This window comes from Peromyscus eremicus, chromosome 15, assembly GCF_949786415.1.
Source record: "Peromyscus eremicus chromosome 15, PerEre_H2_v1, whole genome shotgun sequence".
NCBI lineage: Eukaryota > Metazoa > Chordata > Mammalia > Rodentia > Cricetidae > Peromyscus > Peromyscus eremicus.
In genome coordinates this window covers 59,283,576-59,296,886 of record NC_081431.1, presented here as the reverse complement: position 1 = coordinate 59,296,886, position 13,311 = coordinate 59,283,576, and the positions used below count along the sequence as shown (strand labels likewise).

The following is a 13,311-nucleotide window of genomic DNA, read 5'->3' as shown; positions in this document are numbered from 1 at the left end:
ATACTGTATACATAATAAATCTTTTTTTTTTTAAAAAGAGTTTGTTAAGGGAAGGAAATAGAAAGGGTGTGAATAGGCCTATGGAATGACTGTGTGGGAAGAGAGAGAAGGAATAAGTGGAACCCGCTTTTATAGCCCACCCCCCAGCCCCGCACATTCGCATATGGGTTTACCTAGTTATGCCACACATGCACATAGATTACGTGATCCTGCTGCACATGGATTACGTAGGACGTAAGGTCCTAGGATGACTAAGCATCTTGCCTGGCTACTAGACAGTGCATTCAGTCATGCAGCTGGGGGAATGGCTAGGAATTCTAACATAACTAGATTGTTTCCATTTCCCTGATATAATGAGTAAAGCGGTAATAAACACAAGGATGCAAATCTCTATATGGAGTACATGGCCAGGCGTGGAACAGTTTGGTTACAAGGTAGTTCTAGTTTTAATTTTTTGAGAAAACTCTAGACTGATTCCATAATGGCTATATTAAGTTGTACCCTACCAGAAGTACGAGTTCCTTTCTCTACATCCTCTGCAACATTTGTTCTTTACAATAAAGTTTTACTTTATTTTTTTTTTGGTATGGTGGTGCACACCTTTAATCTCAGCACTTGGAAGGCAGAGACAGGTGGATCTCTGAGTTTGAGGCCAGCCTGGTGTACAGCGTTAGTTCAAGGACAGATAAGGATATACAGAGAAACCCTGTCTCAAAAAACAAATGAACAAACAAAAAACAAAAAAACAAGCAAAAGATAATGAAATAGGTAAAATGCCAGGATGAAGATTTCAAGAGTTCAGTGGTAAAACTTGAAATAATGAGCAAGGAAATTCACATTCAGGGGTGGGACAAAACACAAAAACAAGCAGGTATGCTAATGAAAAACTTCATTGAACCAAATATAAAACAGTGGAAAGCATTGCCAATTAACTCAACTGAACAGAAGAATGTCAGGGTGGAGGATGTGATGGCTAACGCTGTCAACTTAATGGAATTTGGAATCACATAGAAACAAGCCTCCGGCAGGTCTATGACACACTTTAGGTCAGTACTGAACACGCCTGTGAGGGATTATCTTCGCTGCGTTAACTGAGGTAGAAGGCTATCCCTAAGGTGGCCCCATTCCCTGGGCTAGGGTCCTGGAAAAGGAAATCAACTGAGCAGCAGCATCCATCACTCTTTTTCCTGACTGCCGACACAATGGACCAGCTGCTTCCAGCTCAGAGGGTAAAGACGCTTGCTACTAACCCTGGTGACCTGAGTTGGACACTTGGGATCCATATTATGGGAGGAGAAGATTCCCACAAAGTTGTCCTTTGTTTTCCACGTGTATGACATGGCACACATGCACATGTACACCAAGACCTTAATGTAAGACCTGAAATCCTCAAACTACTGGAGGAAAATATAAAAACTTCAAGATAGAAGCTTTCTGAGAAAGATTCCAATGGTACAGGACATGAGTCCCAAGAGCTGGCAAACAGGTGATAATCTATATGATGGGGGAAAAAAAATCTTTGCTAAAGTGATGAGTCACACAAGGATGTATAGAATATATGAAGAACTTTAAAAAAAAAATGGGTAAGTGAACTGCACAGTTCTCAAAATAGTTCTTGAGGAAGTGAGCATGCTTAGCCACCAGAAATGCAAACGGAGTGATTTGAGGAGCTAGGAAGCCAGCTCAGGGGCAAGATGCTTGCCACACCAGCATGAGAACCTGAGTCTGATCCTGAGACTCACTAACACCACGAAAGCAGTTTGTAATCTCAGTGCTCGAGACTGTACACGGAGACAAGGGACTCCCTAAAGCTCAGGGGCAAGCTAGTTTGTCAGGTAGTGTGGACAACAGAAGACCCTATCTCAAAACAGGTGGGAGATGAGAACCAACGGGAGGTTGTCCTACAACTTCCACATGTACAGGACATGCATGCACAAATACTCTCACACACATCATATAATCCACATGAGATTCCACCTCACCCCACTCAAAACAGCTATCAGCAAGGAAAAAAATACTAACGGCTGGAGAAATGGCTCAGCAGTTAAGAGCACTGACTGCTCTTCTAGAGGATCCAGGTTCAATTCCCAGCATCTACGTGGCAGCTCACAACTGTCTGTTAACTCCAGTTCCAGGGGACCTGACATGCTTACACAGACATACATGCAGGCAAAACACCAATGCACAAGAAATAAAATGGTAACAAAGACCCTCCCCTCCCCATTATGTAGACTATCACCCATTTGCCAGTTCTTGGGATTAATGTCCCATGCTATTGGAATTCTTTTCAGAAAGCTGCTATCTTGAAGTTTCTATATTTTCCTCTAGCAGTTTGAGGATTTCAGGTCTTACATTAAGGTCTTGGGGTACATATGCATGTGTACCATGTCATACACGTGAAGGTGAGGGTGCTGGAAAGAGAAGCTTGCCTTTTACATGGCTGGCTGTATAGGCTATAAACTGGTACAGCCACTACTGACCTCAGCACGGAGGCTTCTCTAAACACTAAAGACAAAAACGTCATACGGCTCATACATGCATGTACGTCGGGCGTACATTCCCAAAGCACTGACTCAAAATACCAGAGATATGTGCACTTCCATGATTACTGTTGCATTTTTCACAAGCTAGCTTAATGTCCCTTAACACGAATGGATTGAGAGCAAATTTTATTCATCTGTAAAAATACGAAAATCATGACATTTGCAAGTAAACGGATAAAATGGGAAATTGTTACTTTAAGTGAAATAAGGAGACTCAGAAGGACAAGTAGGAAGGAGGAAACCTGAAGGGAGGCTGACGATGTAGGGAAGGAAGGGAACCAGGCAGACAGGGGTAGCTGACAGAGAGAGGACTGACCAGAACAATATGATGGATGGATAAAAATGCTACAATGAAATGCATCAGTTTGAATGCTAACTAAAAAAGAAAAAAGAAATCCTACTTAGGAAGGAGATTATTTGTTCACAGAAAGACCCAGGTACATAGGCTGGGGATTTTTGGCTCAGTGGCAGAGTACTTGCCTACCATGCATGAGGCCCTAGGTTCAATCCCTAATATTGCTCCCCCAAAATTATAATTATTGACTGTTACTTCTTTAGCCAGGAGGTAGTGGTGCATGCCTTTAGTTGTCCTGACCTCAACATTTGAGCTGTAGCATGAGCATGAACATCCTCATCAAAATAAACAAATGTGAAAAAACAAAAAACCTGGGGGGGGGGGGCAAAAATAGGTTGTTTTGCATGTGTTTGTACATGTGCCCCCAGACTGCCAATGGTTGTCTTCCTCAATCACGCCCCAACCTTACACTTTGGGGAAGTAGTTTTCATTGAACACACAGCTTGCAGATGTTGCTCCCAGGTTCCATTTCCACCTCCTAAGCACTGATACTATAGGCAGACCACCACAGGCAGCCAGCTTTCATTTGGTTCTGGGGTCCTGACTCCAGTCCTCATGCTAAATGCTTACCCACTGAGGTATTTCCCCAGACCAAACTAGCTTTATCACTTGGGAAGGCTCTTTAAAGATAAGATAGATCTTTAAAGATAAGAACAGGTATGTTTCTTCGCTATGCTATTACATTATCTAATAATTTACCAGCTATCTGTGGGGTTTTCCCTAAACTACCAATCTCAAAAAGTTTCTTATCAACTTTTAGTTTGTTTTAAATGTACTTTAGCCGTATCTTACTCTCCGCCTACATTCAAACATTCCTCAGTCTGCTCTTGTTAAACAGTCGTGTTCTGCAACCTTGACCTTCAGATCCTCCTGCCTCATTCTCCTGCTAGGAGAATGGCATGGGCTATCAAATTCTCAGACTTCAGTGTCTCACTAAGCGCTAAGCAAACAGAGCTATGAACATGTTCTCAACCTCTTGCACTTAGAAACGCTAGTGTTGCAGCACCGAGTGAATGGGTTGTGGTGTTTGTAAAGCTGGGATCAGACCAGGGCCTCCTGCACGACAAGCACGCACTTACCGGCAACTACACTGCAGCCGCAGGCTATTAGAACCGTGAGTTCACCCCTAGGGAAGAAGCCCGTTTATTGTCACCCTTCAGCCTTTCACTCAGCACTAGCCGCTTACCTGTGCAGGCAGAATTCTCACTCTCTGCCTCAAGAATGTACAGATCCCACAGGCGGTGGTGGCGCATGCCTTTAATCCCAGCACTCAGGAGGCAGAGCCAGGCGGATCTCTGTGAGTTCGAGGCCAGCCTGGTCTACAGAGCGAGATCCAGGACAGGCACCAAAACTACACAGAGAAACCCTGTCTTTGAAAAAAAAAAAAAAAAGAAAAAAGAAACCTTTCAGAAACCTTAAAATAATAACAGCTAGAAGAACCACTACGTCAAAGGTTTTTGCCACAGGAATCAAACAAAACTGTAATAAAAACAACCTCACAGCATTTATTGTCACCTGATAATAACATAAGGGCCACTAAAACAATATGAATAAATCTCGGACTGTGCTCCCAGCAGCAGACACCTTTAAAAACACTACATGTCCTCTTCAACCTCTCGAGTGCTTGCCGGTTTCTAGTTGGAAACACTCTGGAGCAGAGTAATATTGTCTCCTTTCAGCATGATCCGACCTGCAACAACAGAAGTTGTTAATCATCAGAGACACACAGTCATCGTTAGCTTCAGAATTTCCTTTAGAACAGTATTGTGAGAGTTCGCTTATAAAAAAGCACGTGAACATTTTCAAGTGTCCATACTTAAAAAGGTTCTCTACCAGGTCTACTGGCGCAAACACACCTTTTCAGTAAGAACAGAATTAAAGCCACACAGTTTTAATGAAACCTAGTTCTTACAGCCTGAGTCAACTGAAAAGTCTTGATGCAGTACCTTCCAGTACAAGTTCAAGAGTTTTTAAATGAGGTGTCTGTCAGATTTGGGAAATGCAGTATATTTCAATCCCATCTTCAAAACTGTTAGTAAATTAAGAAGTCCACCTTGCTGGGTGAGATAACTCACACCTGTGATCCCAGCACTGTGAGGATAAAGCAGGACTGTAGGGATACCAGCAGCCTGGGGTAGAGTGAGAGCACCTCCAAAGCAAACAAAAACTCTATTTCCCACCTATCTAGCTTTGGTCCAAAAAAGGGTTTGGGAAAGGGGTATCTGAGCTCCATCACTGATAAATGAATCAGTGAGCACTGACTACTTCTAACAAAAGACAAAATACCTCAATAAAATATCTCTTGATTGAGGTTCTTTCTTGTTTCCTGGCTTTTTTAAAATTTCTCTTATGTGTGGAACAGAGTTAGCTATGGAGCTTATTGCAAAGAGAGAGGACATGACTCTTGCACTTATGGAGCACATAGTCAAACATAGAAGCAGTGATAAAGTAATAAATGTTTCACTACAAACTCAACATACCACACCCCATCTTTTCCAATCCAAGGAAAACCAAAATAAATTTGGGGTTTTGTTTTGGTTTTGGTTTGTTTTTCCAGACAGGGTTTCTGTGTAAAACAGTCCTGGCTGTCCTGGAATTCACTATGTAGACCAGGCTGGCCTCCAACTCAGAGATCTGCCTGCCTCTGCCTCCTGAGTGCTGAGATTAAAGGTGTATGCTACCACTGGCTGGCTAAATTTTGGCTTTCTTAGAGAAAGCTCTATTTGACCTGAGTTCTGAAGACACAGGGAACAATATATGTAAATGCACTTGGTGGAGTCAGGTGTGAAAACAGTGTAGCCCTGTAACACGATCACTAAGGAAAATGAAGCAAGGAGATCTGAGTTAAGGCCAGCCTGGGATAAACAGGAGATCCACCTCAAACAGGAAGGGGGGCAAATGTGTAGGTTTAGAACTGCGAGGAGACAAGCATGGTGACACTGAGAAAATGGGACAGTGTGACACAAGGTGAGAAGACAAGGTCAGGTCAGAAGGTTCTTGCAAAAACACCAAACATTTGTCCTTTCCTAGGAAAAATAGACAATCAAGAATTTCTCTTTTTCTTTTTTGGTTTCTTGACATAGGGTTTCTCTGTGTAGCCTTGGCTACCCTAGAACCAGCTCTATAGACCAGGTTGGCCTCTAACTCACAGAGATCCGCCTGCCCCTGCCTCCTGAGTGCTGGGATTAAAGGTGTACGCTGTCACCACTCAACTGGCAAAGAAGAATTTCAAGGGAAAGTTAATAAAGTCAGACACAGTGTTTCAAAAAAGATGACTGAACTCTGGAGAGCAACCTAAAGGGGATGAAGGAGTTGCAGAGAAATTGTAAGCTTAATGGAAACTGCTACTCAGTCAGGTGGCGAACACAAACCAAGCTAAACAGAATGCAGGAAGTGAATTTGGCTTCTGATGTGCTGATTTGGAAACATTCATATGGAAGCGCTGAACAGATTCAGAGAAGAGGCTTGGACTAGACACATAAATATGCTAGTCAGTGTACAGATCAGTAACTAAAGCCTTAATGTTATTAAGTACTTAGGAAAAAAACTGTCAAAAGAGAGCTGGAACCCAGCCTCAAATATTTAATGGCTGAGTGGAAAAAGATGAATATACAGTAGTCTAAAAAGAAATAACCAGAGCCGAATAAGAAATACTCATGTACTAGGTCACAGAACCAAGGGATCCAAGTGTTTTAAAGGAGGAATCAACTGTGTCAAATCTGTTTAATGCTAAACATAAGGGAACACCAGTAATGACCATAAGCTTTAACACCATTAGCTGGGCATGGCACTTGGAAGGTGGAGGCAGAAGACCAGCCTGGATTACATGTGATCCTATCAATAAACAAAACAAAGGAGAGGGTTAAGGAATTAAGTGGCAGAAGATGACTTCAAAAGCAACCTTGTAGCTGGGCAGCAGTGGCACACGCCTTTAATCCCAGCACTTAGGAGACAGAGCCAGGTGGATCTCTGTGAGTTCAAGGCCAGCCTGGTCTACAGAGCGAGATCCAGGACAGCCAGCGCTACACAGAGAAACCCTGTCTCGAAAAACCAAAACAAAAAACAAAAAACAAAAAAACAGGGCTGGAGAGATGGCTCAGTGGTTAAGAGCACTTGTCAACTCTTCCAGAGGTTCTGAGTTCAATTCCCATCAACCACATGGTGGCTCACAACCATATGTAATAGGGTCAGATTCCTTCTTCTGGTGTGCATGAAAACAGAACACTCATATACATGAATAAATAAATCTTTTAAAAAAAAAAGGCAACTTTGCAAATTTAAACATGAATTCAGCTTCAGACCACTCAAGTCTGCTAGCTAAGTAAATAGAAATCTGTAAAGCCAACTGTATTCTTACCCAGTTGTTTCCTTGACTTTGTTTTAGAGTGAATTTCTTCTGCATCATCTAATACGAGGTTCATGTACTCATCAAAGCCCTGGAAAGTCAATTGACAAGTCATTTTTATGTAAACCACAGCCAACCATTCTAAAAGAATAACCAGATCCAGAAATACCAACTAATTTTAGAAGTTTATCCCCCCCCCTCCACACGCACACTGATCTTTCAGTTCAAACACCAAAGGACCTACTTATTTACTAACTTATTTTTATTCTTTTAAAGGTTTTACCTTCACTTTTTTATTCTGTGTATGTATTTGTCTTTGGGTGGATGTATGCACAAAAGTGCAGGTGCCCAAGGAGGGCGAGGCATTGGATCCAGCCACCGGAAGTACAGGCAGTCAAGAGCCATCAAATGTGTGTACTGGAACTGAACTGGGTCCTCTGGAAGAAGAGTAAATGCTTCTATCTGCTAAGCCATCAAATAGCCCCTTATTTTATTATTTGAGACGGCATCTCATGTGGCCTATGTTTGCCTCAAACTTTCTATGTAGCCAAGGATAGCCTCCAAACTCCGATCCTCTTCTCTCTCTACTCCAAGAGCTGGGATTACAGGTGTGTGCCACCATGTCTGGTCAAATGTGACATGCACAACTCTTGGGGCATTTTCAAAAATAAATTTTGGGGGAGGGTGGTGGTGGTGGTGGTGGTGCTGAGGATTAACTCAGGGACATCCACACATGGTAGGGAAGTGGGTTACCACTGAGGTGCATCTCTAGCCTGCCTCTTTTTAAATACCAAAGACAGCTGGAATGGGATCCTAAGTACTTCTTCATTCTTTTGGACTTACACATTCACTAGATATGCCAGCCAGATACTCTACCTTTTTATAGCCTACCCAATCCAGTATGTGCACGCATGCACGCGCACACACAGTCACACTGCTCTTTCCTGGTCCTCACAAGCACTACTTCCACAAACTACTGAGCTTGTTTGCCACCTGGTAAGGGATTACTGATGGACACTATCTATATAAAATAACTCAATATGCTAACAACACTCCCAGAAATATTTTATTTTTCTTCTAAGCAGTGGGTAGCTTTGGAGGGGGGTACTAGGGAAAGACTTCAATTGGTAAAGTACTTCCAGTTACAAGGACATGAGTTTGGATTCCTAACTCACAAAAAAAGCAGGGCACAGTGACACACACCTACACTTAGTTCTGGGCAGACACACGAGGATTTCTGGGGTTTGCTGGCCAATTAGTCTTGTCAAATCCATGAGCTCCAAGTTCAGTGAGAGATCTTGTCTCAAAAAACAACAACAACACACACACACACAACAAAAAAACCAGAAGATACCCAATGTTTACTTCTTGTACACACACGTGAATATGTACATCCATGCACCCCACCACAAACAAATTTTTCCGGGGCTGAACATGGGTAGTGTATGCCTGTAAATCTCAGGAGGCTGAGGTAGGATCACAAGTTTAAGGCCTCATCTGGCTACACTGTGGGAGTCCATTTTCAGGTTCCTCATGGCTTCACTCAGCAGGTCTGCATAGAGAGGATGATTGAACCATGGTCCTGAGTGCAGGTGGTCTGCACTTGGCTATGCTGGGGGTGGGGTGGGGGTGTCTTTTGCTCTGCCCCTTGGCATTTCTATAAATACCCTAGGGCAGAGACAGTCGGGGTCCTGTTGGAATGGGTTCCAGGCCCTCTCAGGGCATTCCTGTTATTTTCTATCTTTCTCTTCCCCGTCTAAATCCTTCTAATATTGCCTACTGCTCCTACTCAAGAACACTCTGGAGAAATGTGGGGGTGGTGGGTAGCTCCCCCACACTACACAGCAGTACCTTACTTCAAAAATAAAAAAAAAAAAGAGCACTGGCTGCTTTTCCTGAGGACCAAGGCTCAGTTCCTAGCACCCAAATGGCAGCTCACAACTGTCTGTAACTCTAGTTCCTGGTGATCTGGCACCCTAATACAGACACATGCAGGTAAACACCAATGCACATAAAAATAAATTTTTTTAAAAAATAATCAAAAACTAAGAATGGGGGGGCTGGAGAGATGGCTCAGAGGTTAAGAGCACTGCTTGCTCTTCCAAAGGTCCTGAGTTCAATTCCCAGCAACCACATGGTGGCTCACAACCATCTGTAATGAGATCTGGTGCCCTCTTCTGGCCTGCAGACATATATGCAGGCAGAACACTGTATACATACTAAATAAATAAATCTTAAAAAAAAAAACAAAAAACAAAAAACAAAAAAACTAAGAATGTCCATGGCTCAGACAAAAGGATTTCCAAGTGTGAGTCTCTCTTAAAGACTTTGCCCCACACAAAGAATCCAGAGGCTGCGAGACGGCACAGTGGTGAGGAGGAGACGGCACAGTGGTGAGGAGGAGACGGCACAGGGGTGAGGAGGAGACGGCACAGGGGTGAGGAGGAGACGGCACAGTGGTGAGGAGGAGACGGCACAGGGGTGAGGAGGAGACGGCACAGGGGTGAGGAGGAGACGGCACAGGGGTGAGGAGGAGACGGCACAGGGGTGAGGAGGAGACGGCACAGGGGTGAGGAGGAGACGGCACAGGGGTGAGGAGGAGACGGCACAGGGGTGAGGAGGAGACGGCACAGGGGTGAGGAGGAGACGGCACAGGGGTGAGGAGGAGACGGCACAGGGGTGAGGAGGAGACGGCACAGGGGTGAGGAGGAGACGGCACAGGGGTGAGGAGGAGACGGCACAGTGGTGAGGGGGAGACGGCACAGTGGTGAGGAGGAGACGGCACAGGGGTGAGGAGGAGACGGCACAGGGGTGAGGAGGAGACGGCACAGGGGTGAGGAGGAGACGGCACAGGGGTGAGGAGGAGACGGCACAGTGGTGAGGAGGAGACGGCACAGGGGTGAGGAGGAGACGGCACAGGGGTGAGGAGGAGACGGCACAGTGGTGAGGAGGAGACGGCACAGGGGTGAGGAGGAGACGGCACAGGGGTGAGGAGCACTTGCTGCTCTTGCAAAGGACCCAGGTTTGGTTCTCAGTACCCATATGTGGCTCAAAATCACCCATTTTCAGGTGAGTCAATGACTTCTGACCTGTGTGGGCACTAAACATGCATGTGGCATGCATGCACACATGCACACACGTACACACACACACACACCATTCATAAAAACAAATCTAAAATAACATAAAAATTGCTCAGTGGTAGAGCAGCCACTTAGTACTCAAGAAACCCTGGGTTTGAAACCTGGCACCCCACCAAAACAACAATAAAACCCTAAAACCAACCAAACGACGAGCACTGCTTATGGCAGCCTGCTCTCGAGTCTCAGTTAAGCCTACCGGTCCATTCCGGAATGACCTAGTCCAGAATAACACCCTGCAGGAGACCCCACCTCCTCTGACTTTGATTTGCTGTTGTTCCCTCTCCTCACAAACTAGTTCTTCTTAAAAGTTTAGTTCTCCCTCCCCTTTAAGAAAAGAACTATCAGGGCTGGAGAGATGGCTCAGTGGATGAGAGACACTGGCTGCTCTTCCAGAAGACCCAGGTTCAATTCCCAGCACCCACATGGCAGCTCACAACTTCCTGTAACTCCAGTTCCAGGGGATCCACCCCCCTCACACAGACATACATGCAGGCAAACCACCAATGCACACCAAACAAACAAATAAAATCTTTAAAAAAAAAGAAAAGAAAAGAACTATCTAAACCTATCAACAAGAGTAAGGAAGGAGAAGGGCTAAATAATGTGGGCCCCAAAGAGCTTTCCTTGGTTGGGTCCTTGACTTCTTGTATATCGCTCTAGCTGGCCATCTTTTGAGAGACCTTTTTCTAATAAACTGAGAAAAATAGCCTGGGTACTCACAATAATACAACCCTCTATCCGCATATTCACTTGCTCATACAGCCAGACCTGAATCCGAGACCTCTGAAATAAAAATAAAAGTGTTTTTAGAAATATAAACAGACCCACACCATTACTTTGGTTCCACAACAAACAACTTACAAAAAAAGTTCCAATGAATATAAGCCAAAAAATATAACTAATTAGTCTACATCTAAGAACTAGCAACTTTGGTTAACTTGCTGAGAAACACTTTTATTTAATAAATGCTCAGACAGGGCTGTTCAAACTAATTTTCCTACACTCTCAAGACTTAATTATTGTTCCCAGCATGAATACATTTACAGTTAAAATTGTTCACAGCATGGCACAAAACACGTTTCTATCGCCCAAGCCCTTCTTAACAAAATCCAGATCCAAAATGGAGTGACTGCCGCCCCCTCCCTTCTCAATTTTTCTTGTCACACATGTAACCTCAATTTTGGCAACTGAGAATTACAAAAGGTTAAAACTATTTTTCATTTGTGTTGTAACATTCTAAAATGAACATTGTTAAAATCTCTCCAAAGGTTGCCAGGTGGCGATGATGCACGCCTTTAATCCCAGCACTTAGGAGGCAGAGCCAGGCGGATCTCTGTGAGTTCGAGGCCAGCCTGGTCTACAGAGACTGATCCAGGACAGGCATCAAAAGTACACGGTGAAACCCTGTCTCGAAAAACCAAAAAATAAAATCTCTAACTTCTCTGTATCTAACGTTTCCTTCTTTTTGGTTTCTTTTTTTCATTTTAAGTCTAGCTAAGGGAAAAAAACAACATCCAAATGTCATTGTTAGGTTTCCCGACATAGCCTGTGAACTTCGTGATTTTGTTCTTTCAGAGTAACGGTAATTGTGTGCATGCTTGAGTCAGGCACAGACGTACATCATTTTGTTAATTAGCGCTTTTCCCGTAACCTTATTCTCAACTGTGGTCCCCCCTCATCCTGAAGCACAGGATCAGGGAAGTCGGTACAAACAGCCAAATTAGCGCAACTTTCATTTCAGTCGTAGTAAGGAAACAGTTAACAAGTAACTTACGTACATTTTGCAAGTATCTGAAGATGAGGTTCTGCACCACCGCGATCAAGGAAAAAAAAGTAGAGATTCTGCTCCCAGCCCTCACCTGATGGTCCAGCGCCCAAAGGCCAGGCCTGGCTACACAGGCAAGCACTAGCGAGCACCGGGATCGTGCACTCGGGGTGCCTAGAAACTCTGAAGGCACTTCCTCCTCCTCGCCCTCGTTTCTCGGACCTTCCTGGGGGCCCACATCCTCCTCGCCCACTCCGCCGACCCCGCTTTCCTTCAGTAGCACACGCCCGGCACGGCCCGCCCGAGCCCGCCTCCCGCAGCCCTTCAACTCCGCGCGCTTTCCGGCCACCTCGGCCGCCCCGGGGCCTCACGGGAAGCGGCCCGCACCAGGCTCCCCTGCTCCCCGGCCGCGCTCGCGGCGTCACGGACCCCAAGCCCAGAGTTCACACGCAGCGTAGGATACGATGGGCTGCACCATCACCTTCTGCACCTTCTGGCCCTGGCCGCGGTACGCCATGGTGGAAGTCACAAAGACCACACGGGTAGGAAGACCGCCTGGGAAAGCGACTTCCGGAAGTAAGACCCGGAAACGGAAGTGCACAGGGTCGTAGGCGACCCGGGCGGTCCTGGGACATGCCTCTCTAGCCACGGAGGCGCTTTTTCTCTATGCTTTATGACCTCCGCGGTTGAAGTCGAGGTCGGTCCTACAGCGCCACCTGGAGGTAGGCTGGAGGCGCACGGGGCTTCGGCCAGGCGCCTGCGCAACAGTCGGCTTGCCTCTGCCTAGGTGCTATTCTGAGATCGGTTCTGGAATTTAGGCCTGCGAGCAGTATCTTGTCCAAAACCATCTGCACACATCCCTTATTCGCTCTGGATTGTCATGCCCGAAGCAGTGGTGTCGCTGTGGTTTGCACCAATAACAGATTCAACTCTCATCACCTTTATAGAGAGTTACTGTTGAGGTGGTAACTGAAGATGGCTTAAAAGGGCTGAGATCGGCTGGCTGGGCTCAAATCCCTCTCAGAGTGGTGCGACCAATGACAAGTCATTAGGCCCTAATTTCCATGAAATAAAAATTAATTAGTTTCGAGACAGGGTTTCTCTGTGTAGCCTTGGCGTCCTGGACCTCTCTGTAGATGCATCAGGCTCGAACTCGTAAG

General features: G+C 45.2%; 1 protein-coding gene across 1 annotated transcript; it reads right to left on the bottom strand.

The window, feature by feature from the left end:
- Positions 1-4,378: 4,378 nt before the first annotated feature.
- Snrpe (small nuclear ribonucleoprotein polypeptide E) lies at positions 4,379-12,730 on the bottom strand. Its single transcript, XM_059280396.1, has 5 exons — positions 12,615-12,730; positions 12,165-12,191; positions 11,107-11,169; positions 7,256-7,334; positions 4,379-4,588 (listed from the first exon to the last, which is right to left on the bottom strand). Exons 1-5 carry the CDS (start codon positions 12,666-12,668, stop codon positions 4,533-4,535), a joined length of 279 nt encoding a protein of 92 aa, XP_059136379.1. The 5' UTR covers positions 12,669-12,730; the 3' UTR covers positions 4,379-4,532.
- Positions 12,731-13,311: the final 581 nt, after the last annotated feature.